A 22,322-nucleotide genomic window follows, 5' to 3' on the forward strand; every position below is an offset into this window, starting at 1 on the left:
CCTCATGGGCAGTATTGGGTTGGCCATGCAGGTTTGTGATTTCGTTCGATTTTTCCTAGAAAATAATCTCTCTACCAGACTTTTCCTCTGCGCTTGTATATTTGCTTTACTTTTCATTGTTTATTCATGAATTGTTTTTGAAAATCAGGAACATATTTTGAACTTTTGAACATTTCCTCAAATAAAAAATGTTTTCTTCAAAATTGTGAGCATTCTTTAAAAATTCTTGAAGATTTTTTCATATTCATGAACTCTTTAAAAACTTACAGAGATTTTCTAAGTCCGTGGACATTATTAAGTCATGAACAATTATAAAACTCGTTAACAGTTTTTAGAATTCATTGATATATTTTCATATTTATGAACAATTTTAAAATTTATGAACATTTTTAAATTCATAAATGTTTTCTAAAATTATGAATATTATTGAAAATTCAAATAAAATCAAATTAATGAATGCTTTTTCTAAAGTGTGTTAATGGAATGTTGGTTCTGATACTGTCATGCAGGACCGGTGGCCCAACCAGACGCTTACAAGCAGGGTCCACTTGAAGGGAAAATTTTAAAGCTTTATTGGGCCTCTGTTTGTAGGGAGCTTAGTAATTGTGACTAGGATTGTTTAAATTCAATGTTTTTTTCCAAAACAAATGAATATTTTGGAAATTCACAAAATTGAAAATTCCTATTTTTAAAGTGTGTTAATGGAATGTTGGTTCTGATACTGTTATGCAGGACGGTTACACAATTATGCCCAACCAGACGGTTACAAACGGGGTCCACTTCAAAAAAAAGGATTAAAGCTCTTCTAGCCTCTCTGAGGGAGCTTAGTAATTGTAAGGACACTTAGTTTTGAAAGAAATTAATTTTTCAAAATACTAATGCTCCCTTCGTTCCACAATGTACTGCATATAAATTTTTCTAAAATCAAACTTTGATCAAATTTATAGAGAAAAGTATTAACCAAATATATAAAATACTCCCTCCATTTCAAAATATAGTGCGCCCACGCTTTTCGAGGTCTAATTTTGACTATAAATTTAACCAACGAGACCAACTACGGCGAGAGAAAAAAATTATATAATTGATAACTTCTTTCGAATACGAATTCACTGATATAATTTTTGCTCCCGCCGCAATCAGTCTTGGTAGTTAAATTTACGGTCAAAGTTGAAGCACGTGGATAGAGGAAGCGCTACATTATGGAATGGAGGTGTTCCATAATATAAGAACGTTTTTGACATTAGTGTAGTGCCAAAAACGTTCTTATATTATGGGACGGAGGGAGTACGTCTTTTGATGAGCCTAATGATATATGTTTAACATTCTAGATGTAAATTTTTTTCTCCATAAATTTGATCAAAGTTGTCGAGTTTTAACTTTTCCGAAAATTTGTATGCACATTATTCAACAAGAGAGTAATACTGTAGAGAAACTCAACATATGGACCGGTGTCGATACCGACTCGAAGCCTCTAGCACGTCCCCCTTTTTAAGGACGCCGATAACTGCCACACGTGTGGCATATACGACATGCACCCACACACCGTGTGTGGTGTGAGCAGGAAGCAGCCCACACGGACTGTGTGTGGGTGGACATTAGAATTGCCTACACGTGTGGGCGCGGCTACTTCGTGCCACACGCCTAACAAGTACTACTCATTTTCACCCCGTGCGTGTGGCACGAAGTAAAAATGCCCACACGTCCTGACGCAGCTACGTTAGGTACCCCGCGGGATGACGATTTGGTTGTCATCCTGGTTGGCAGATGTAATTATCCGGGATGGCAAGTGTAGTTGTAAAAGCATGACAACTCTATCTATTTTGTTTAACTATCGTTGTCATGTCTAATTTATGGTAGTTGTCGCGTGTAATCAAACCGTAGTTGCCGTGTGTGATTAACTACTTGCCACATATGGTCAAAACAGTAGTTGCCATGTGTGTTTACCTAGTTGCCACGTGTGGTCCAACCACAGTTGCCATGTATTGTTAATCACAGTTGCCATGTGTGTTTATCTGGTTGCCACGTACGCGCAACTGCAGTTGCCATGTAGCAAAGAATCACAGTTGCCATGTGTGTACCGAGTTGCCACGTTCACGTAACTGCAGTTACCATGTAGCAAAAAATTACAGTTGTCATGTGTGTCTACCGAGTTGCCACGTTCGCGTAACTGCAGTTGTCATCCACAAGATAGTAGTGTCGTGTGAGCGAAAAGCAGTTCGCCTACACGATCCAGATGTGTGAGTGAGTTGGGTAACGCCCACACGTGTGGGCGTTAGTGTTTTCGCTTTTTAATCCTCTCGCCTTTGCCGCACCCTCCGTACCGACTCGACTCCGTCCCAATCGAATCGACCGCGAGCGACTCCAACGAGCCGAACCGAAACATCACCGACCCACCAATGGCGACGAGGCCGGGCGACGAGACCGCGCAGCCCCCGCCGAAGCGCCCCCGCCACGACGGCGACCGACCCGAGCCCGAGCCGGCGCCGGCACCGGCGCGCGTGCAGCTCAACCCGGCGGACTGCAACCTCGGTAAGCACACACACACCCGCCGAAATTAAAACTGTCTGCAAACCCTCGCTCACACAAGGACTGCTGGACACGTGTCCCGCTGCTTCTCTCTCCAGACTTCGACGTCGGCGCCGGCGGGCTGCGGGGGGAGGCGCTGCACGGGGGCGGGTTCGCCTACTGCTGGTCGGGCGCGCGCGCGACGGCGGGGGCCCGGGGCGGCGGGCGGTACTGCTTCGGGTGCAGGGTGGTGGCGGAGCAGGCCGTGGAGATGGGCGACACGGAGGCCGCCCAGCGCCACCTCTGCCGCGTCGGCGTCTCCCGGGGGGACGACCCCGTGGGCGGCCTCGGGGAGGCCGGCGGCCGCGGCTTCGGGTTCGGGGGCACGGGGAAGCTCTCCCACCGGGGCAGGTTCTTCGATTACGGCGCCGCGTTCGGGGTCGGGGACACCGTCGTCTGCGCCGTGGACCTCGATTCCAAGCCCATGGCCTCGATTGGGTTCGCCAAGAACGGCGAGTGGCTCGGCATTGCTCACTACTTTGATGCCGGACACAAGGGGTTTGGTCTGGTTGATGCTCCTGTGAGGCCGATGCAGTGGGAGTCAGCAATCTTCCCGCATGTCCTGCTGAAGAATGTCGTCGTCGAGATGCAGTTTAGCAGGGAGGATGGGCTGGAGCCGGTCGATGGCTACGAGCCCTGGACCTCATCTTTGGTCGATGGCAATGCGGTGCTTGGGCCTGTGTTTGCAGAACGGAAGGAGTGTGAGGTTATGATGATGGTTGGCCTCCCGGCTTCGGGGAAGACTACTTGGGCAGAGAAGTGTGTCAGGGAACATCCGGAGAAACGCTTCGTCCTTCTTGGAACCAACCTTGCATTGGACCAAATGAAGGTAACCGCTGCAACCCCGCCCATCTTACAAGCAGTGTTTGTTCACTTGGAATTTGCTTTTCATCTTGTTGTGCTCATTGCAGGTGCCGGGATTGCTTCGTAAGAACAACTATGGTGAGCGCTTTGACCGTTTGATGGATCACGCCACACAGATTTTCAACACATTGCTGGACAGAGCCGCAAAGATCCCCCGCAATTACATTCTCGACCAAACAAATGTGTACAAAAGCGCCCGTATTCGCAAGCTGAGGCCATTTGCAAACTACTATAAAGTAAGCCGCCCGAAAAGAGACATACCCTGCTTTCAGGAGTTGTTATTAAATAAATTAACAACGTGCTAATGTTGGATGGTTTATATCTTATACGCAATAGATTGCTGTGGTTGTTTTCCCATCGCCAAGTGAACTCAATTCCCGGGCAGCAAAACGATTCCAGGAGATGGGGAAGGATGTACCGGCTGAAGCAGTTGATCAGATGACAGGTAACTATCTAGGCAAACTTTTGGGGTGTTTTTTTATCCCTGTTTTATCTACATCCTTTATAAGTCACTAATAATTTACTAAATGCTTCTCTTTTCAGCCAATTTTGTCTTGCCACTGTCAAATGACATTCCTGGTTCAAAGGAGCCTTTCGATGAGGTTTACTACAAGTCATGATGATGCAATGCAACGTTTGGCCACTTCACGTTTTTATCAAGCTCATTTTTTCTTCATTGTGCACAGGTGATTTTTGTGGAGCTTTCCAGGGATGATGCCCAGAGAGACCTAGACGAGATGAAGCGTCTGCTGCCAAGAGCCTCGACTACCAGCCATGGCAATTTCAGTAACCAGATGGTATGGTGTCATTACTCTTTCTGAAATTGTTCTGACCATGCGTCTTTCCATAAGTATCCTAACTGACTTCTCTGAGATTGTTTTACAGGTGAGCTCAGCATATACCGGGACTGTTTCTGTGGCAGGACCATCTCCATCGCCAGGCTTTGAACCACCAATGAACTACTCCTATGGACAAGGTGTGCATGCTCCGGGTGCACAGGCTGGCTACTCAAATGCTCCATATCAGATCCAGTCAAGCTACTCGAATGCCCCATATCAGCAACAGACATGCGCAAGCTACCCAAATCCAAGCTATCCAAACACCGCAGACCAGAATCAAGTTCACGCAAGCTACACAAGCACCGCAGACCAGCATCAAGTTCACACAAGCTACGCAAGCACCGCAGACCAGCATCAAGCCTACGGAAGCTACGCAAGCGCCCCGCTTCCTGGATATGGATCACCAAATGCATATGGTTCCCAAGGGTACCCAAGTCCATACAGCAGCCCTGGTTACGCGATGAACATCTACCAGACTCCTGAGCCAGAGGGAGAATACGTGGGATCCGGCTACGGACCTGCACCCCCAGTCCATGCCCAGCCATCCGGCTACGCACCTGCAGCTCCAGTCCATGTCCAGCCATTGCCTCAAGCTGTTCATCAGCGTCATGATGGTGCTTCCTCATGGAGCTCTGGCAGTTACAGACCCTATGGACAGCAGCCTCTTGGTAAGCGCCTAGCTCATGCCCCAGGCTCTTGCTTTAGTTCACTCTGTATTACATACACCCAAGTTGATTGGTAGAAAACTGACACATTTCTCTTTGGACCAATGGCAGATGCGCGCTACACAAACACGAGCTCGCAGTACGGTGCTGCAGTCCCCATGCCGCCTCCGCACGGAGCTCTTCTGCATCCAGTTCCTGGGCCGCCGCCTTCAGCACCTCCCCCTCCTCCCTACTACATGAATGCACAGCCAGGCCGTTGGTAGGGAGTGCTGGAGCTCCGGGTATCAAGAGGATACCAGAGAAGATTAGATAAACGTGACCTAACATGCCTCTGTAATTTGCTTTTTGAGGTTCCCAGGAAACTGTTTCTGTAATTGTGGCATTATGTATAGTTTTGCACGTATGAGAAGATGGCCTTTCCTGGATTATCAGTACTATTTTCGTAATTGCTTGAGAAAATGATCTTCTAGTCAGTTTCAGATCAATGCCTATAACATACTTCCCTCTGTTCCTAAATATAAGCCCTTTTATAGATTTCAATATGGGCTACATACGGGGCAAAATGAGTGAATCTACACCCTAAAATACATCTAATACATAGTTCGTATTGAAATCAAAAAAGCCTTATATTTAGAAACGGAGGGAGTACTTAGAGGATGCCATAAGCTCACACGACAGACTAGCCTGCAACAGAGTATATGCCGATGATAATACTGTAGTTCCCAATGGTAAACTGGCAAACTAACTACCAGCGTTTAGCAGTTACAAGCATATAAATTACAGTACACGAGATCGTGTGATCGAGTTCCACTTGTCTTCCACTGCAAACAGACCGCCAGCCAGGTTGATGGGAACAACACATCAGCTATTCTAACCCTGCCCTTGATTCTCCGGATCGCTTCATCAGAATGAGAATCATCTCCTCTTGACGGCTCCGTAGTTCCTCGTGACCTGCAAAACAGCAAAACTCTTGATATCAATCATGTAACACGACACAAACAACATTCCCACACGACAATTACGACGTGACTTCGCTTACCCGAGGCGGAGGTTTCTTAGGCTTGTCATCTTCGTCGCTGTCATCGTCTTTGCTCATCACCATGCTTGGCATGGAACCAGTGTCGGCTTTCCTCCCTCTTTTCGCAGTGGTAGTGCCTCTGGCCCGACCTCTGCCTCTAGGAGCCGGCCTTTTCCGTCCACTTTGTGGGAAACTGTCCTCGGGATCCTACGAGCATTCGAGGAACCATAAAACACAGTTCATGAAGTCGTTTGTCAAAGGCGGTCCAGATTGCCAATTTGTCATGGATGTATAATGACTGTGTAAGTATAACGAGGAAACAGACGTACTGAATTTTCAACAACTTCATATACTTCGTTCGCTGCGTCCTCATCTGAGGAAGAGTCCACCTCCTCACTGCGAATAGCAGCACTTGACCTGAAAATGCTGTTCGGTCAGATCAATGTTGAAGTTCCAGCACACAAGTTCTACGACATTCAGAAACTTCAACATAGGTAAATTGCAGACAACTGATTAGAGTTCCCTTTGTCCATGAGCTCCACACTCATGGTGTTAATCCATAAATTTCTCCAAGGTAGCATATAGTTCACACCAGACTAGAAATTTTCAGTGCTGAAAAGACAAAAATGGCAAGGAATTTTAACAAACCTTGATTGACTGAAACTAAGGGTGGTTTGTTTCAATGAGCCTTTCCCCCTGCCTCTTTTGGAAGCTCCACCTCTAGCAGCACCAGTAGCATCTTTAGAGGGTCTGGTAAATCCAGCTGTAGACCTGGTTGATCTGGTACCAAGAAGCAACTCCCTGGTGTCCTCGTCGTCACTAAAAGTGTTCATGCTACTTTCAGCTGCTACAGATTTACCTCTAATAGTATCCTGCTTTGAGTACCATCAGAGCAATAAGCAGGTCAGAAACTGGAGCATAAGGAGGTGCGGCAGATGGCAAGGGCTTAAATTTATGTGATCACCAAATTTTGAGTGCTTGATGCGAGCCCTGTGTCTCCCTTGGAGCGTAGAGATATTTCCTTTACACGTTCCTAGAGAATAAAATGGTCAATCATAAACCTTTCTGCCAGAACCTCGTCGCAAAACTACAGTACAAGGGTTTGTACCTGCATGCACTCGCCAACTTTGACTATTATATCTTCTTCCTCGATTTTAAATTTCTCTGCTTCGGAATTCAGTTTCTTCTGCAATTTCGAACAAAACGTTTGGAGCTTAGACATAACTTCTCAGGCATCATGCGGCCAAGTTGAGGACTAACACTATATGCCCAATACTACAGAACGGTAGCAAATCATACCCTTGTTTCATCCAGATTTCGCTGCAAACAGGCATAGAATGCGGTCTTGTCATCCTTGCTGACAAAGTCATGCAATGCAATGTCCAAGTCGTCAACTGGAAGAATCTCCATTTTCTGCAAACAGGAAATGTGCACCATTGTAGAAATAAAAAATAAAGTTTGAATGTATTCAAATCTGTAGAACAAAATTTGGAAGTCCGCTGGAAAATAAAATCATCCATTGTCTCACAATACTGTTATCAACTTTCAGCTCATGTAAAATTTTAATGCGGCCGAATAGCCATGTAGGTGCATCATATTAACTGATCAATGGCCCAATGCCTATCACAATGCAGCTTCTACCTTCTAGCCAAAAGTATTTATCTGTCATTATATTTATGATTTTATGAAGCATATTATATTTCTCCAATACTAAACTAACAGTGAGCATTTGAAACCGCTTTAATGCATGATGCTTTGTTTTCCTGATATCATGTATTATACAAGTAGAGGGCATGACATTAAGAATAAAACAGATACCAATATGTATCCCATCCCCTTCTGAAAGAAGAAATATAATAGATGTAGTTTCAAGAAATACCAAGTTATTTTCTGCAACCAAAGCTTCAATAGTTTGTTGGTTTAGTTCCTCAGGACGAAGTTTCTCGGACTCATCGATATTCTCTACAACATATTAAAGACAACGTCAATGAACGTTTACTCAAAATTTCTCATAGCTCTGTATTTTCTCTCACTAATCAAACATCATGTGCACTGTTTTTCTTAAACACAGCAAAATACCTCCTGTAGTAGTCTGGCGCTTCTTTGCTGCTTTTGAGAAAATGAGAATATCTTGGGGGTTCGCAACCTTTACAACAAGAGGCCATGAAATGAGTTCGTTCAGCTAAGCTTGAGAAGAACACTTTAATAATTAATGCATTAGTGCCCGAGGTACCTTGCCGACATACTTCTGACCAAATCGCTGTGGGTTTATTGTTGAAAACCCAGAGTAATCTACCTGCAAAACAGTACCCAGACTTTAATGTGTTTTATATATCTTCATTATTTTTCGCGGATTACTTCTACTGATATTTTACCTTGATTCGAACTAATGGAAGTTTGGCTTCAGATCTACTGGCTGTTGGTTGACTACTCTTTTCGATCAGATTTCTTACCTGAAATCGAGGTAAATCGTTTCCATTTAACAAAGGAGTTTCACCAGACTAAAGAAACTGGCAAATAAGAATTATTGATGAATTCACACCAGCAATGCCATATGCTTATAGGAAAAGGGACAATATCTGAAGTTCTAAACACAAAACAGGAAACTGAAAACTCACAATTTTATCCAAATGTTCAAGAACAGAGGCCTGATCGTTAGGGTCGACATCTGCTTCATCTTTCAACACAACCTACACATTCAACACCATGAGAAACCGAGAATCACTTATATAAGCATGAAGTAAGGAGTGGCATACCTCAGCATACTCAAAAGGTCTAACGGTCATCAAAGGTATTTTGTTTGGTCTATACTGGTTTCCCTGTTGAAGGAATATGCAAGGAATAAGAAAACTCTGAACACCACAACAATGTAGTGTTTAACATAAAAGAAGAAGAAAATTAACCTTGATTTCTAACAAAAGAACATGCTTTGGTTTTGCTTCACCATCAATCAGGGAGGTTGCAACTGATGAGCCTGGCTGCGTAATGTGAAAACCCATTCCAGGGACCTCCTACAGGCAATTGATCAGAAGGCAAGTGCACAGTAAGTTTTTTCCTTGAAAAAAATAATAATTTCAAAAAGAAATCCCAAATTATTACCTGGGGGTCAATAAGGCATTCATGCTCATGGCCCCATACCACGAAGTCTAGAAAACGTGGTAAGAAATGCTCGTTGATGGCACTTTTTGGGTTTGTCTTTATCCTGTATGTGTTCAGAACTTCAGATGTAAATTGCTTTCCAGCATGCAGGATTAAGGACTGAAATAAATTAGTAAAATGCATACCTGTTCTGATGAAGTACCAGGATATTGAACCAGTCAGATACTGATAGACCCTCTTGACTTTCAGGTCGCATCCATTGTACTGAATGTGGTGTCTGAAGTGTTGAGATACAGAATATGAAATCATAAAGGGGTGACTGCGTTGCAGATGTACAAAGATACAAAAAAAATATTGCTCTATAAAAAGCTCCAAACCAAACTAGCAGAATGGAGAGGCACCTGAAACATTCTGTTCAGTCGCTCATCTCTAATGTTCCCAAGGCCATATAGTGCAACTGTAGTTGTACCCTGAAATGATATGAAATTACAGATTTGGCATCTGAGAGCTCATGATATTGCCTGGGACTGAAGTAGTTCACCTTTTTAACAAGTACTGGATGGACAGCTATTTGACCAACACCAGAGCCGCCAAGGTCCATCTTCCCAAAATAATTTACAAGATTGCAAGCCGAAAGGATATCAATAGCAGAGAGGTTATCCTACAATGAGGAAAAATGAACGAATGCATAAAAGAAAGTGGAGAGACATAATACAGATAATTTCAGTAGAAACCCATACAATTCAAAAGATCATAAAAATAAGCTCATACCACCCCAGCAGGATCATCATGATTTCCATGGATAGTGAACACAGGCAAGCCAACATTGAAATGTGGGTCTTCATAGTTTACGTGGCCAAATCTGGTAATGCAACAGGAAAGTTCATCTGAGAACATGGCCAAGAATATAACTGCACGCATCTTTCCTACGGTTTTCATGCATGATAAAGAGATAAATAAGATCAAAATAAATTAAAAGTAATAGGCTTTCTCATGAAAAATCATGTGGTTGTCCTTCTTGAATTTTTAAATCGAGTAATCACCAAAATATGAGGACCGTTATGAAATGGAATGTTGAGCTTTGAGATTCATTGTTCAACCTGTTTGGGAAGTTGACTGTCTGATCACTGACAACCTGGAACTTCACTGGCAGGTCATTCAGGCAGTAGCGGCGTAGAATCTCAATGGTCTTCACCAGGGTTGAACGCGAAGGCTTGTTCTCATGGAACAGGTCACCACCAAGAAGCACAAAGTCTACCTGCGAATCAGTCTCATCCCAGTTATTACAGGCCAATAATGGGCTGTCCACGACAGGATGAACAGGTGGATCAAAATAACCGCACGCAAAACATTGCTCCTACGAACCTCCTTCTGCTTTGCCAACGAGCATATCTCCTCAAAAGCCTCGAACGAATCAAACCTCCGTATCTCGTCCTTCTCCATGTAGCCCAGATGGCAGTCGGTGGCCACAAGTATCCGGAGCGTGTCTCTGTCGTCTTCCCTGCAGTGGCATTCAACAGCGAACAGGTCAGGAGGACAGGACAGGACAGCATCATGTGGCTGTCAGCCTAGTGGCAGGTGGCAGCCAATCGAATGCCCCAATGCACAAAGATAGTTGTCTCTATGCAACGAGTAGTAGTTGTCTCTATGCAACGAGTAGTTAATTGCAAAAAATTCGGATTGATTACTATGTATTTATCCAGATTATCATGCCACTAAGGCATTATGATGATCAGGTGGACTCACATTGCCTCTGCTGGTTCCAACTATAGCCAAAGCACTCGTCTCCGATCAACAGCTCACTGCAAGGACAACAGACACACAACCACGGTTAGCTGACAAGCGACAATACCAACGACTCGAGTGGCGGGAGCACGATGGAGGCTTGGAGGCGTTCCGTCGAACAGGTGCTGGGCGCCACAACAGCTGCACCACACGCCCAAACCAGAGCCAACCTCGCACGCAGCAAGCCGCCACGAAACAAGGCACGCGGAAAACGCGGAGACGCCGGAGTCTACGGCGAGAGAAGCACGGCAATCACCTTCTCTTCTCCTGTCGCCACCTCCACCGCCGTCGATGGGAGAAGCCCACCGCGGCGACCGACCTGGCGCGAAGCCGTAGTCGGTGGACGCTAGTCTCAGCTCGACCGACGGACCGCTCGCACCCTCTCCTGCACGCAACGGCGGCGTCGGAGTCGCGGCTGCTGACCAGGGACGACCCGAGCGGCGCGGCGCCACCTGTGTCAGCGGCGGACGAACCGGAGGCAGCGGGAGGAAAGGAAAGAAAATAATTGACCCGCCGGTCGCGGGACCCTCGCGGCTTTACTTCCTTTCTGGGTCGCCAGGCTAAACAGGCCCACGAGTCTTCGGCCCATGGGGTAGGTCCACCTGGGCCGCCCAGGATAGAACCTCTCTCCCCTGCCCGTCCGTAGCCCATAGCCATAGCCACGAGCTGCTGCCGGCTTCCTCCTACGCGATACGAGAGTGTTCGTTCCTTCCCGACCTGCGGCGGCGATCGATTTCTAGGGCAAACTCCTCGCCCGGTCCGCGCGCTCGAGGCGAGAGGAGGGTTCGGCTGGTGAGATGGTAAGCTGGTGCGCGGGCTGGTTCGGTGGTTCGATTCCTGTTGGTGCGGGCGTGTCGTTGATGTTTTGCTGTTGGTTTCTGCTCAGGCAGGGCGCAAGGAGACGGCGCTCGACCTGGCCAAGTTCGTCGACAAGGGCGTCCAGGTCAAGCTCACCGGCGGCCGCCAAGGTTGATTCGATTCGCACAGCCCAAATCCCCTCGTTTTTCCTCTATCCCTTCCCAGTGTTATGATAAGATACATCGTCAGATCCATCAGAGGGCTCCCTATTTGTTTTGCGTCAGGCTCTGCCACCCGTGCAGTGTTTGGTGCAGAGTGATTCGTAGAGAATGGCGCGAGTGTTACTGACGTGACTTGTTAGCTGGCCTTTGTCTGATTTAGTTGGTGAGTTTTGTGTTTCTCTGGTGTTGAAGGATGTGTCTGTGTGTGAGTTGTTGGCTCTTGTCATTCTAGTCAGAAAACAAATGCCTATGTGTGAGTTTATCTAGTCTAGATGTGTGCTAGGGTACCTGTTTCTACAGTGAGGAAACAGGTGGGGTGGGAAAGTGAAATTAAACCTGGATCATGGTAATTCATCATGTGTTAGCGTGATGTATGGACTTTTATCGCAAATCTTTTACAGGCTTGTGCTTGCTTGCACCTCTTTTTTGTTGGGTATGTTTGTCTATAAATTTTGACAGGGTGTGGGTATGAGGTGTCTCTTACCTTACTAGTTGAAAATTGTTTAAGCTCCTATGGTGGCCAGCTCTATGAAACCTATGTACTCCCTTAGTTCACAAATATAAGATAATCTAACTTTTTTATGAATCAGATGTATATAGACACGTTTTAGTGTGTTTGTTCACTCATTTCGCTCCGTATGTAGTCCATATTGAAACATCCAAAACATCTTATATTTATGAACGGAGGTACTACCTGTTTATCTCCTGCTGTGTTCTTGCTAGCAGTTATATACTGACGTGACATATGCATATTTGCAGTTACAGGAACTTTGAAGGGATATGACCAGCTGCTGAACTTGGTGCTGGATGAAGCAGTCGAGTCTGAAAGAGGTATTTAGGCTTCCTTCATTTGGGTTTTAGGGCGTGTTTGGATCCCCTCCACTCCTTTGAATCCTTGACTCCGCTCCGGCGCTCCCTGCTCCTGGATTATTGGCTCTGCCCCAAAAAATCAGGAGTGGCTATCACGTTCGTTAACCACTCCACTCCCTCCACAACGGGGTGTGAGGTTCAGGTAGTTGCTGCGCGCTAGCGATAAAATTGGATCAAGCGAACCCGTAAGTTTTGCGCGAGAGGCTAGGGAGTGGCACGCGGAGCTCGGTTTCAGCGACTCTGCCGGATTGAACTACAGTCTGCTCCGCTCCGCTCGTCTGACTCTGCGGAGTAGTAGCGTTCGGCACCGCTCGGCCCGCTCCTGGAGCAGAGCTGTGGAGCGGAGTGAATCCGAACACGCTCTTACTGTCCATCTATTTTTTTTTTCTAATGATTGACGGTTTATACAGTTAGAGCTTAGGGTGAGAGCTATGACTTATTTGTTCAGCATAGAATCTTTTGTTCTACTAAAAATTCGTCAAGGCTAACTTTGTAATAGAGCACTGCATTGAGTGCTACTTCCTCCGTTCTAAATTACTCGTCACAGAAATGGATGTATCTAGAACTAAAATACATCTAGATACATCCATACCTGCGACAAGTAATTCGGAACGGAGGGAGTAGATTGCAACAAATGTGGAGTTTATGTTTTCTGTAAACAACATGATCATCGTAACTCCTGCACATTTAAAGAGAATAATGGCCCCCCTTTCTTCTACAGTGTCATGTGTAATAACCTTCATCTTGCAATTTTCTTTTGTAGAGCAAGATGACCCATTGAAGCTGTCAACCAAGACCAGACAACTTGGTCTAATTGTAAGTACTCTTTTACTATTGTCTCTATCAGTCAACATGTGGATTCAATCCTCTGCCTATCATTTTGAATATCTTGATAGTGGATGCTATCCTCCATTGTTTACCGATGTTATATTAATATATACCATATGGCCCTTAACCTTTCTCAGCAATTAGCTCCCCATGTGCTCATCAGTTGTTATGCTGGATATGAATTGATTGTTTAATTAATCCTTTTGTGTGTTTTGCTTTGCTGTTGTTGAGTACATATGTCATACATCTATTGATACAATGATACTTTGTGTTGCAGGTGTGCAGAGGCACTGCTGTCATGCTGGTGTCACCAACTGATGGAACCGACGAGATTGCCAACCCCTTCCTCGCAGCGGAGGGGGCGTCATAAGCTTTGTGCTAGTCAATTAGTTCAGAGCTGTGTTACTCAAGCATGTGCCAAAAGAGCTTCTGTTCTTTTGGAGAAAAAAAACTAATTGTACCCGTGTTTGACATGTGCTGATGAACTTGTAATTTGTATTGAGCTACTTAAAACATCCTTTCAGAGCAGCCATGTTTGCATTTATCTTCGTTGTTGGAGAATGTTGTCATGGTTCTAGGAGAATGGCTGCATCTATCTTGCATTTTAGCTTGATGAAATATCAGGTGTAGATACAAGTTTACCAGAATTGCTCACAAACAAAATACCATGGAAAATAGCAGCTTTGTTTCGTGGGCGTCTTTTGCTGCTCTCTTCACGCTTGTTTTACGAGTTCAACCAAGTTCAGTAAACTGTTCACCCTCAATCTATAGATGTTTTAGTGCAAGCCAGGCAAAGGCAGAGCTCTCTTCACGCTTGTTTTATGAGTTCAAAGTTAAATAAACTGTTCATCCTCAATTTATAGATGCTTTAGTGCCAGCCAGGCAAAGGCAGAGCTGCATCGGGCAACAAACAATTGGGTGGCAATGTACTTGCTCCTGTCCCTGAGAATTTGATCTTCAATGTCAATTGAAAAAAAAAAACTTGGCTGAAACAGTGACAAGGTACTTGCTCCTGTCCCCGAAATGTGATTTCGAAATTAAGTCAAACTTTGAAAACTTGGTCATTTAAAAGGTTATCTTCATTTGCAATACCAAATACCAACTATATACTATTGGATGCGTGATGAGACATTTTTTCATATTATATTTACATAACTATTTATAACTTCCTATTTACCCCCGTCCGACTATCGTCAACTAGCACCACATCATCCGCAAAGAGCATACACCATGGGATATCTCCTTGTATACCCCTTGTGACCTCATTCATCACCAATGCAAAAAGATAAGGGCTCAAAGCTGACCCCTGATGCAGTCCTATCTTAATCGGGAAGTCATCGGTGTCGACATCACTTGTTCGAACACTTGTCACAACATTATTGTACATGTCCTTGATGAGGGTAATGTACTTTGCTGGGACTTTGTGTTTCTCCAAGGCCCACCACATGACATTCCGCGGTATCTTATCATAGGCCTTCTCCAAGTCAATGAACACCATATGCAAGTCCTTCTTATGCTCCCTATATCTCTCCATAAGTTGTCGTACCAAGAAAATGGCTTCCATGGTCGACCTCCCAGGCATGAAACCAAACTGATTTTTGGTCACGCTTGTCATTCTTCTTAAGCGGTGCTCAATGACTCTCTCTCATAGCTTCATTGTATGGCTCATCAGCTTAATTCCACGATAATTAGTACAACTCTGAACATCTCCCTTGTTCTTGAAGATTGGTACTAATACACTCCGTCTCCATTCTTCTGACATCTTGTTTGCCCGAAAAATGAGGTTGAAAAGCTTGGTTAGCCATACTATCGCTATGTCCCCGAGACCTTTCCACACCTCAATGGGGATACAATCAGGGCCCATCGCCTTGCCTCCTTTCATCCTTTTTAAAGCCTCCTTCACCTCAGACTCCTGGATGCGCCGCACAAAACGCATGTTGGTCTCATCAAAGGAGTCATTCAGTTCAATGGTAGAACTCTCATTCTCCCCATTGAACAGCTTGTCGAAGTACTCCCGCCATCTATGCTTAATCTCTTCGTCCTTCACCAAGAGTTGGCCTGCTCCGTCCTTGATGCATTTGACTTGGCCAATATCCCTCGTCTTCCTCTCCCGGATCTTAGCCATCTTATAGATGTCCCTTTCACCAACAGGAAGTTAGAGTTATGGAGACAAACCTTGGAATCGAAAGGGTTTAGGCTTAGTAGAACTAAAACCGAGTACATGATGTGCGGTTTCAGTACTACTAGCTGTGAGGAGGAGGAGGTTAGCCTTGATGGCCAGGTGGTACCTCGGAAGGACACCTTTCGGTATTTGGGGTCAATGTTGCAGGAGGATGGGGGTATTGATGAAGATGTGAACCATCGAATCAAAGCCGGATGGATGAAGTGGCGCCAAGCTTCTGGCATTCTCTGTGATAAGAGAGTGCCACAAAAGCTAAAAGGCAAGTTCTACAGGACGGCGGTTCGACCCGCAATGTTGTATGGCGCGGAGTGTTGGCCGACTAAAAGGCGACATGTTCAACAGTTAGGTGTGGCGGAGATGCGTATGTTGAGATGGATGTGTGGCCACACGAGGAAGGATCGAGGCCGGAATGATGATATACGAGATAGAGTTGGGGTAGCACCAATTGAGGAGAAGCTTGTCCAACATCGTTTGAGATGGTTTGGGCATATTCAGCGCAGGCCTCCAGAAGCTCCAGTGCATAGCGGACGGCTAAAGCGTGCGGAGAATGTCAAGAGAGGGCGGGGTCGACCGATTTTGACATGGGAGGAGTCCGTTAAGAGAGACCTGAAGGATTGAAGTATCGACAAAGATCTAGCTGTGGACAGGGGTGCGTGGAAGCTTGCTATCCATGTGCCAGAGCCATGAGTTGGTTGCGAGATCTTATGGGTTTCACCTCTAGCCTACCCCAACTTGCTTGGGACTAAAGGCTTTGTTGTTGTTGTTGTTGTTGTTGTTGTTGTTGTTGTTGTTGTTGTTGTTGTTGTTGATATTTACATAACTATTTGAAAATACATGTAGTTCTCTCAATAAATTTGGTTAACTTTACGAAGTTTGAATTCTAAAAAGATACTTAAGCACTACGTTAGGGAACAAAAGTAGTAACATTTTGCACAGCTAGAGCATCTAAAGTCGGACTTTGGCAAATCCCCCCACCCCCCCTCCTAAATGTTTGCGGAGGCACCCGGGCGCGACCCCGGACATCGTCGGACGACCCCTCAAAAGTCTTGCCCGAAAACCACGCTCCTCATTTCGAAACCCTCGAATCCATGAGCGTTGACCATATAACACAAATTCATCGCCGATTTAACAATTCAACAATGCAACAAAGCAAAGTGAACCACAAATCAATATTGAAACATGCCAAAATGAAATTCAACTTACGAGCCGTGTCCAACCAACACGATGAATCAAGATGTAAATGCATTGTTGTCATGTTGGTGACACCAACTGATGGAACCGATGAGATTGCCAAGCCCTTCCTCACAGCGGACGGGGCGTCATAAGCTTTGCATTAGTCGATTGGTTCAAAACTGTGTTACGTAAAACACGTTCCAAACAAGCTTATGTTCTTTTGGAAAAACTAATTATGATCGTGTTTGACATGTGTCGATGAACTTGCAATTTGTATGGACCTGCTTCAAACATCCTATGAAAGCAACAATGGTTGCATTTATCTTCATTTTTGGAGAATAGTATCATATCGTAGGAGAATCGCTGCATCTATATTGTGCTTTTCATCCGTCTTGTATTCGCTTGAGAAATACTCCTTCCGTTCCAAAATAGATGACTCAACTTTGAACTAACTATTTTGGAACGGAGGGAGTATTAGGGGAATATACAACTAAAAAAGCTGAAAAACAAAAACCATATGGGCGACAGTGTGTGTGATAGGCCCCTGAAAGGTCCCTCCATTTCAAAATACAGCGCGAATAGACTTTTTTTAGAGTCAACTCCGTGGCCTTTGATCAAGCTTATATAAAAAGGCATGTACATATATAACACCGGATATTACATATTATTTAGCCAAGGGACATTTTGCATAGTCATAGAATGCACCTTCAGCGCCATTAGTCAACCTTTAAGAGTTTTTGAAAGCTTTCGCTTGTTCTTACAATTTTTCCCAACTCACATCGTTTTTTAGTCCATTTATTTTTTGATGTGAATTGTTTAGTCCATTTATTTTGTTATTTTTTAAGAGTTTGGACTTTTATGTTATAATATGGTTCTGTCTTGGGCTAACTTGCCTTGGCCCATGGGCCTATTTCGGCCCTTTTCCTCTAGGGTTAGCCGGTTAGGTCAAGGTCTCTCATCCTTTTCCCCACCCCACCTCTATTAATACCCTCCACCGCCGCCGATTCCATCACCATCACCTCATCCCATCCCGCCGGCGAAGGCTCCCCACCACCCAACCCTAGATCCATACAGTCGTTAGATTAGATCCGAGCGGCGGCGGCCGCGGCGTGGAAGATGGTGTGCATCCGGCAGGCGACGATCGACGACCTGCTGGCGATGCAGGCGTGCAACCTGATGTGCCTGCCGGAGAACTACCAGATGAAGTACTACTTCTACCACATGCTGTCGTGGCCGCAGCTCCTGTTCGTCGCCGAGGACTACGGCGGCCGCATCGTCGGCTACGTGCTGGCCAAGATGGAGGAGGACCCCTCGGAGCCCTGCCACGGCCACATCACCTCGCTCGCCGTGCTCCGCTCCCACCGCAAGCTCGGCCTCGCCACCAAGCTCATGTCGGCCGCGCAGGCCGCCATGGACCAGGTCTTCGGCGCCGAGTACGTGTCGCTCCACGTCCGCCGCTCCAACCGCGCCGCCTTCAACCTCTACACCTCCACCCTCGGCTACCAGATCCACGACATCGAGGCCAAGTACTACGCCGACGGCGAGGACGCCTACGACATGCGCAAGATGCTGCGCCAGCCCGTCCCCAAGAAGCACCACCACCACCACCACGCCGGCGGCGGCTGCTGCTCCCACGACGCCCCTGCTGCCGCCGCGGCCGGCTCGTCCCCGACCTCCGCTTCGCCGGAGAAGAAGGCCGATTCATGAGAGGTTATGCTTCTGCCTCCTCTCGATGTGTCCTTTTTTTTACAATAAACTGCAGAAACTTCCGTGTGATGACCGTGTTCCCTGTCATTGAGTGGCGATTTTGCTAGGAAAATATCATAGCCAAATTTCGCTGTTGGATCTTGGATTTTGCTAGGAAAATTAAGTTGATGCTTGTGACAACTCTGCTTTCCTACTCAATTGAATACTGCTGTGCGATGACCATCCTAGGCAAATCTTGTTGTTGGATCTTGTGTGTGCGGCGCCTCTCTCACCTTTGGCTTCTTGAGATTGACCTTTCTCAAAGTTGCCCAGTCATGGAGGCGCATAGTGATCACTGGCCGGTTTAACGTGGGAGCTAGCAGATTGTTGCCATGCTTCCAAAATCTCTCGCCACATCTATTGTTATCATGACAGAAAAAAAATACTTTTTTGATCTCATGTCGTTTGATGAGCATTCATTAGTTCTGACCTTATGCTTACCGGAGCTATAATGTGCTCCGGTGCCTCTCACACCTTTGGCATCTTGAGATTGTTCTTTCTCAAAGTTGCCCAGTCATAGTGGCACATAGTAATTCCTGGTGAGTTTAACGTGGGAGGTCACTCTTTATGGTTATGCTTCCAAAATCTCTCTCTACATCTGTTGGATCAAATCACTTTTCTTCTAACTGTATTGTGAATGTAGTGGTTATGTGCAATTAAGTTATGTAAAACTATTGTGGCTTGAATTTGTTGCATCTTGCCAAGTTTTGTCAATGATGATTTCTGTCTGCAAAATGTATGCTCTGTGGATTCAAGCCCCTGTTTCAGGGAGAACCTCTTGATGAAGTAGATATAATATGACATCAATTGACAAATCTGAGACATCTTGCAGCATTGTTTTGCTTATTGCCTTGTTATTTTAGTAGTTAAGTGCATTGTTTTGCAACTATCTTTATAGCCTGATACCTTAACCATCATTTTCTGAAGTTTTGCCAATGATGATTCTGTCTGCAAAATGTATGCTCTGTGGATTCAAGCCCCTGTTTCAGGGAGAACCCTGAGACATCTTTTTGCACTGTTCTGCTTTTTGCATGGTTATTTTAGAAGTTAAATCTATTGAGGTCTGTTGACTTCTGATTTTGCAACTATCTTTGTTGCCTGATACCTTAACCATCATTTTCTTAAGTTTTGCCAATGATGATTTTGTCTGCAAAATGTATGCTCTGTGGATTCAAGCCCCTGTTTCAGGGAGAACCTCTTGATGAATCAGATATAATGTGACATCAATTGACAAATCTGAGTCAATAGTATAGCATTGTTCTGTTTATTGCCGTGTTATTTTTGTAGTTAGAATGTATTGAGGTTTGACTTTTGATTTTGCAACTATCTTTGTTGCCTTAACCATCATTTTCTTAAGTTTTGCCAATGATGATTTTGTCTGCAAAATGTATGCTCTGTGGATTCAAGCCCCTGTTTCAGGGAGAACCTCTTGATGAAGCAGATATAATGTGACATCAATTGACAAATCTGAGACAATAGTTTGTGCTAGTGATTGAATTGAGATTTGAGTTTTTATTTAGCTTCCTTTGTTGCATGATATGTATAAATTATTTGTTGTTTTCCTATGATGATTCTGTCTGCAAAATGGATGCCCTGTGGACTCAAGCCCCTGTTTCAGGGAGAACCTCTTGAGAAAGCAGATGTAAAATGACATCAAATGACAAATCTGAGGTATTCCATATTGTACTTCCTAGTATTATGACATTAATGGACAAATCTGAGGTATTCAATGACATTGTGGCTATGATGAGAAAAGTCATGCACCACTCTGAAGAGATTCATCTCTTTGTGCTGATAAACAAACTTACAACCCATTTTACATCTGAGCCACCTCTTGGATACCTACTTTTGTATTTCTTCTTTATTTGCTTTTCATGCCATATATGGTTGTTTTTATAAACCAGTTTGGGGAAATAATGTACAGAATAGTTGATGAGGGTTGCCCAACTGCAATCCTACCATGATGCGGACTGAAATTTCATTGAGGACAAATACATTTGCCGCTGATGGTTCTTCTTTACAGTCCCGCATATTTTGAATGCCAGTGCAGTTCTTGGTAACTTGTTTCGTGAACCTTGTTGCATTGCATATTAATTACTTTGTTTTCTGTTGATATTTATGTCTCCTAATAGGTACTTTGTAAAGGCTATGATGAGAAAAGTCATGCACCACTCTGAAGAGATTTCTCTTTGTGCTGATAAACAAACTTACAAACCATTTTACATCTGAGCCGCTTCGCGTGTTTGCATTTTCTGATTTGTCTCTTGGTTTTTGAGAAACCAAGTAATTTAAGGTAATAACTGGATTGGAGGGATAATAACAGAGCCAGATGATGAGGGTTGCCTATGAGCGATCCTACCATGATGCGGACTGAATTTACATTGAGGTCAAATACATTTGCCGCTGATGGTTCTTCTTTCCAGTTTCCAATACCCCCAGTCTTGAATGGAGTTTGTCCTTGGTTTTCCAATGATGATAATGGCTATGATGAGAAAAGTCATGCACCACTCTGAAGAGATTTATCTCTTTGTGCTGATAAACAAACTTACAACCCATTTTAATTCTGAGCCATCTCATGACTTTCGTATTTTCTTATTGGTTTTGAGAAACCGTTTTCAGCTTTTGCCTTTGTGAGAATACTGTAGTCTTGGATATTAACTGGATTTGGAGGAATAATGTATAGAACCAGATGATGAGGGTTGCCTGTGAGCGATCCTACCATGATGCGGACTGAATTACATTGAGGTCAAAACATTTGCCGCTGATGGTTCTTCTTCCCAATCCTCCATATCTTTCAATGGTTTTTCCTCCCTGTTATGAATGTACTGGGAATTTGGTTCAAAACGGTTTTGCCAATTTTGTTTCTGTCTGCAAAATGGACGCTCGAGCCCCTGTTTTCAGGGAGAACCTCTCGAGAAAATGACATCAAACGACAAACCTGAGGCATTGTAAAACCAAAAAACTTTTACTGGAGCTTGTATTTCCTAATTGTGTTTCATCTCTTCTTTTTTTGACAATTGTACACGCCAATCATATATCAGCTTTGCTTAGATGTGGTTTCTCAAATGTATTTTCTTTCTCCTGATTGCAGAAAGCCATTTCAAGCGCAAGGAGCTGCTGAACCTACTGGATGATATGAAGCAGATGGTGCTCTACTTCTGTATCATGATTGTAGCCTTGTACCAATGATACAGAGGGAACATTGTACTGTGATCTGTAGGCTTGCCTGGTCATATTGGCTAGAGTCCTTGTAATTCTTGTGAGATTAATGACATGCACATATTTTAACTACCTCCCATTGTTGTTGTGCCTGAAATTTTGGGAGCATCATGCCTGAAGTGTGGAAGGTTAAACTAGACGCGCACTCAATAAAATTTGTTTTGATGCCCTCTTCTATGATTAAAATGAGCATTGTGATGTAAGATCACATTTGTTGCACATACATGCAATGGTCATCTTAGTTCTTTACCTCAAACTTTTATTTTTTTTTAACGTATATAGTGCTTAAATAACAAAACAGTTGAACCCAAGAAATTGAACTAAAACGAACTAATATCTGAATAGAGTTTTGGGTTCAACTGATGTTGGACCTGCCTTGAACCCAAAACTGAGTTGTCGCCCCTTTGAATGTAATGTTGGACCTGGAGCCCTGCCTTGAACTCCCACTCA

At 44.5% G+C, this 22,322-nt stretch overlaps 4 protein-coding genes and 3 non-coding genes across 8 annotated transcripts; 6 read left to right on the forward strand and 1 right to left on the reverse strand.

The window, feature by feature from the left end:
* Positions 1-2,332: 2,332 nt before the first annotated feature.
* On the forward strand, positions 2,333-5,403 carry LOC123190878 (heterogeneous nuclear ribonucleoprotein U-like protein 1). Its single transcript, XM_044603604.1, has 8 exons — positions 2,333-2,529; positions 2,625-3,394; positions 3,477-3,665; positions 3,766-3,874; positions 3,973-4,031; positions 4,116-4,226; positions 4,315-4,936; positions 5,045-5,403. Exons 1-8 carry the CDS (start codon positions 2,397-2,399, stop codon positions 5,194-5,196), a joined length of 2,145 nt encoding a protein of 714 aa, XP_044459539.1. The 5' UTR covers positions 2,333-2,396; the 3' UTR covers positions 5,197-5,403.
* Positions 5,404-5,540: 137 nt separating this feature from the next.
* Positions 5,541-11,339, reverse strand: LOC123190879 (double-strand break repair protein MRE11). Of its 2 annotated transcripts, none has more exons than XM_044603606.1 (23): positions 11,092-11,339; positions 10,797-10,852; positions 10,416-10,551; positions 10,151-10,308; positions 9,822-9,912; positions 9,592-9,711; positions 9,452-9,520; positions 9,236-9,327; positions 9,051-9,153; positions 8,855-8,962; positions 8,708-8,770; positions 8,570-8,641; positions 8,327-8,404; positions 8,185-8,247; positions 8,031-8,097; positions 7,831-7,913; positions 7,251-7,364; positions 7,060-7,137; positions 6,916-6,984; positions 6,600-6,823; positions 6,281-6,368; positions 5,973-6,158; positions 5,541-5,884 (listed from the first exon to the last, which is right to left on the reverse strand). In XM_044603606.1, coding segments are annotated over exons 2-23 (2,100 nt in total). In that variant the 5' UTR covers positions 10,799-10,852; positions 11,092-11,339; the 3' UTR covers positions 5,541-5,848. The 2 variants fall into 2 exon arrangements, with proteins under 2 accessions (XP_044459541.1, XP_044459540.1); XM_044603605.1 differs by having other exon boundaries at positions 6,600-6,826.
* Positions 11,340-11,414: 75 nt separating this feature from the next.
* Positions 11,415-14,096, forward strand: LOC123190880 (sm-like protein LSM7). The gene is made up of 5 exons (XM_044603607.1): positions 11,415-11,635; positions 11,722-11,803; positions 12,614-12,685; positions 13,488-13,540; positions 13,830-14,096. Exons 1-5 carry the CDS (start codon positions 11,633-11,635, stop codon positions 13,920-13,922), a joined length of 303 nt encoding a protein of 100 aa, XP_044459542.1. The 5' UTR covers positions 11,415-11,632; the 3' UTR covers positions 13,923-14,096.
* A 3,812-nt stretch (positions 14,097-17,908) lies between these two features.
* Positions 17,909-22,058, forward strand: LOC123190881 (N-terminal acetyltransferase A complex catalytic subunit NAA10). The gene is made up of 2 exons (XM_044603608.1): positions 17,909-18,617; positions 21,745-22,058. The coding sequence occupies exon 1, from the start codon at positions 18,024-18,026 to the stop codon at positions 18,612-18,614; it is 591 nt and encodes a 196-aa protein (XP_044459543.1). The 5' UTR covers positions 17,909-18,023; the 3' UTR covers positions 18,615-18,617; positions 21,745-22,058.
* LOC123038444 (small nucleolar RNA Z221/R21b) lies at positions 20,392-20,483 on the forward strand. Its single transcript, XR_006417881.1, has one exon. It is a non-coding gene; the product is annotated as a small nucleolar RNA Z221/R21b (small nucleolar RNA).
* LOC123038447 (small nucleolar RNA Z221/R21b) lies at positions 20,797-20,886 on the forward strand. The gene has a single exon (XR_006417883.1). It is a non-coding gene; the product is annotated as a small nucleolar RNA Z221/R21b (small nucleolar RNA).
* On the forward strand, positions 21,133-21,224 carry LOC123038445 (small nucleolar RNA Z221/R21b). Its single transcript, XR_006417882.1, has one exon. It is a non-coding gene; the product is annotated as a small nucleolar RNA Z221/R21b (small nucleolar RNA).
* Positions 22,059-22,322: the final 264 nt, after the last annotated feature.

Source organism: Triticum aestivum, chromosome 2A (assembly GCF_018294505.1).
Source record: "Triticum aestivum cultivar Chinese Spring chromosome 2A, IWGSC CS RefSeq v2.1, whole genome shotgun sequence".
Taxonomy (NCBI): Eukaryota; Viridiplantae; Streptophyta; class Magnoliopsida; order Poales; family Poaceae; genus Triticum; species Triticum aestivum.

Coding starts and splice junctions, on each gene's coding strand:
- LOC123190878 (XM_044603604.1), top strand. CDS start 2,397: ATGGCGACGAGGCCGGGCGACGAGACCGCGCAGCCCCCGCCGAAGCGC. Junction 3,666..3,765: donor CATTTGCAAACTACTATAAA/GTAAGCCGCCCG, acceptor TATACGCAATAG/ATTGCTGTGGTTGTTTTCCC. Junction 3,875..3,972: donor AGCAGTTGATCAGATGACAG/GTAACTATCTAG, acceptor TTCTCTTTTCAG/CCAATTTTGTCTTGCCACTG.
- LOC123190880 (XM_044603607.1), top strand. Junction 11,804..12,613: donor GCTCACCGGCGGCCGCCAAG/GTTGATTCGATT, acceptor GCATATTTGCAG/TTACAGGAACTTTGAAGGGA. Junction 13,541..13,829: donor CCAGACAACTTGGTCTAATT/GTAAGTACTCTT, acceptor TTTGTGTTGCAG/GTGTGCAGAGGCACTGCTGT.
- LOC123190879 (XM_044603605.1), bottom strand. Junction 6,985..7,059: donor AAGTTGGCGAGTGCATGCAG/GTACAAACCCTT, acceptor TTTATTCTCTAG/GAACGTGTAAAGGAAATATC. Junction 6,827..6,915: donor CATCAAGCACTCAAAATTTG/GTGATCACATAA, acceptor TGGTACTCAAAG/CAGGATACTATTAGAGGTAA.
- LOC123190881 (XM_044603608.1), top strand. CDS start 18,024: ATGGTGTGCATCCGGCAGGCGACGATCGACGACCTGCTGGCGATGCAG.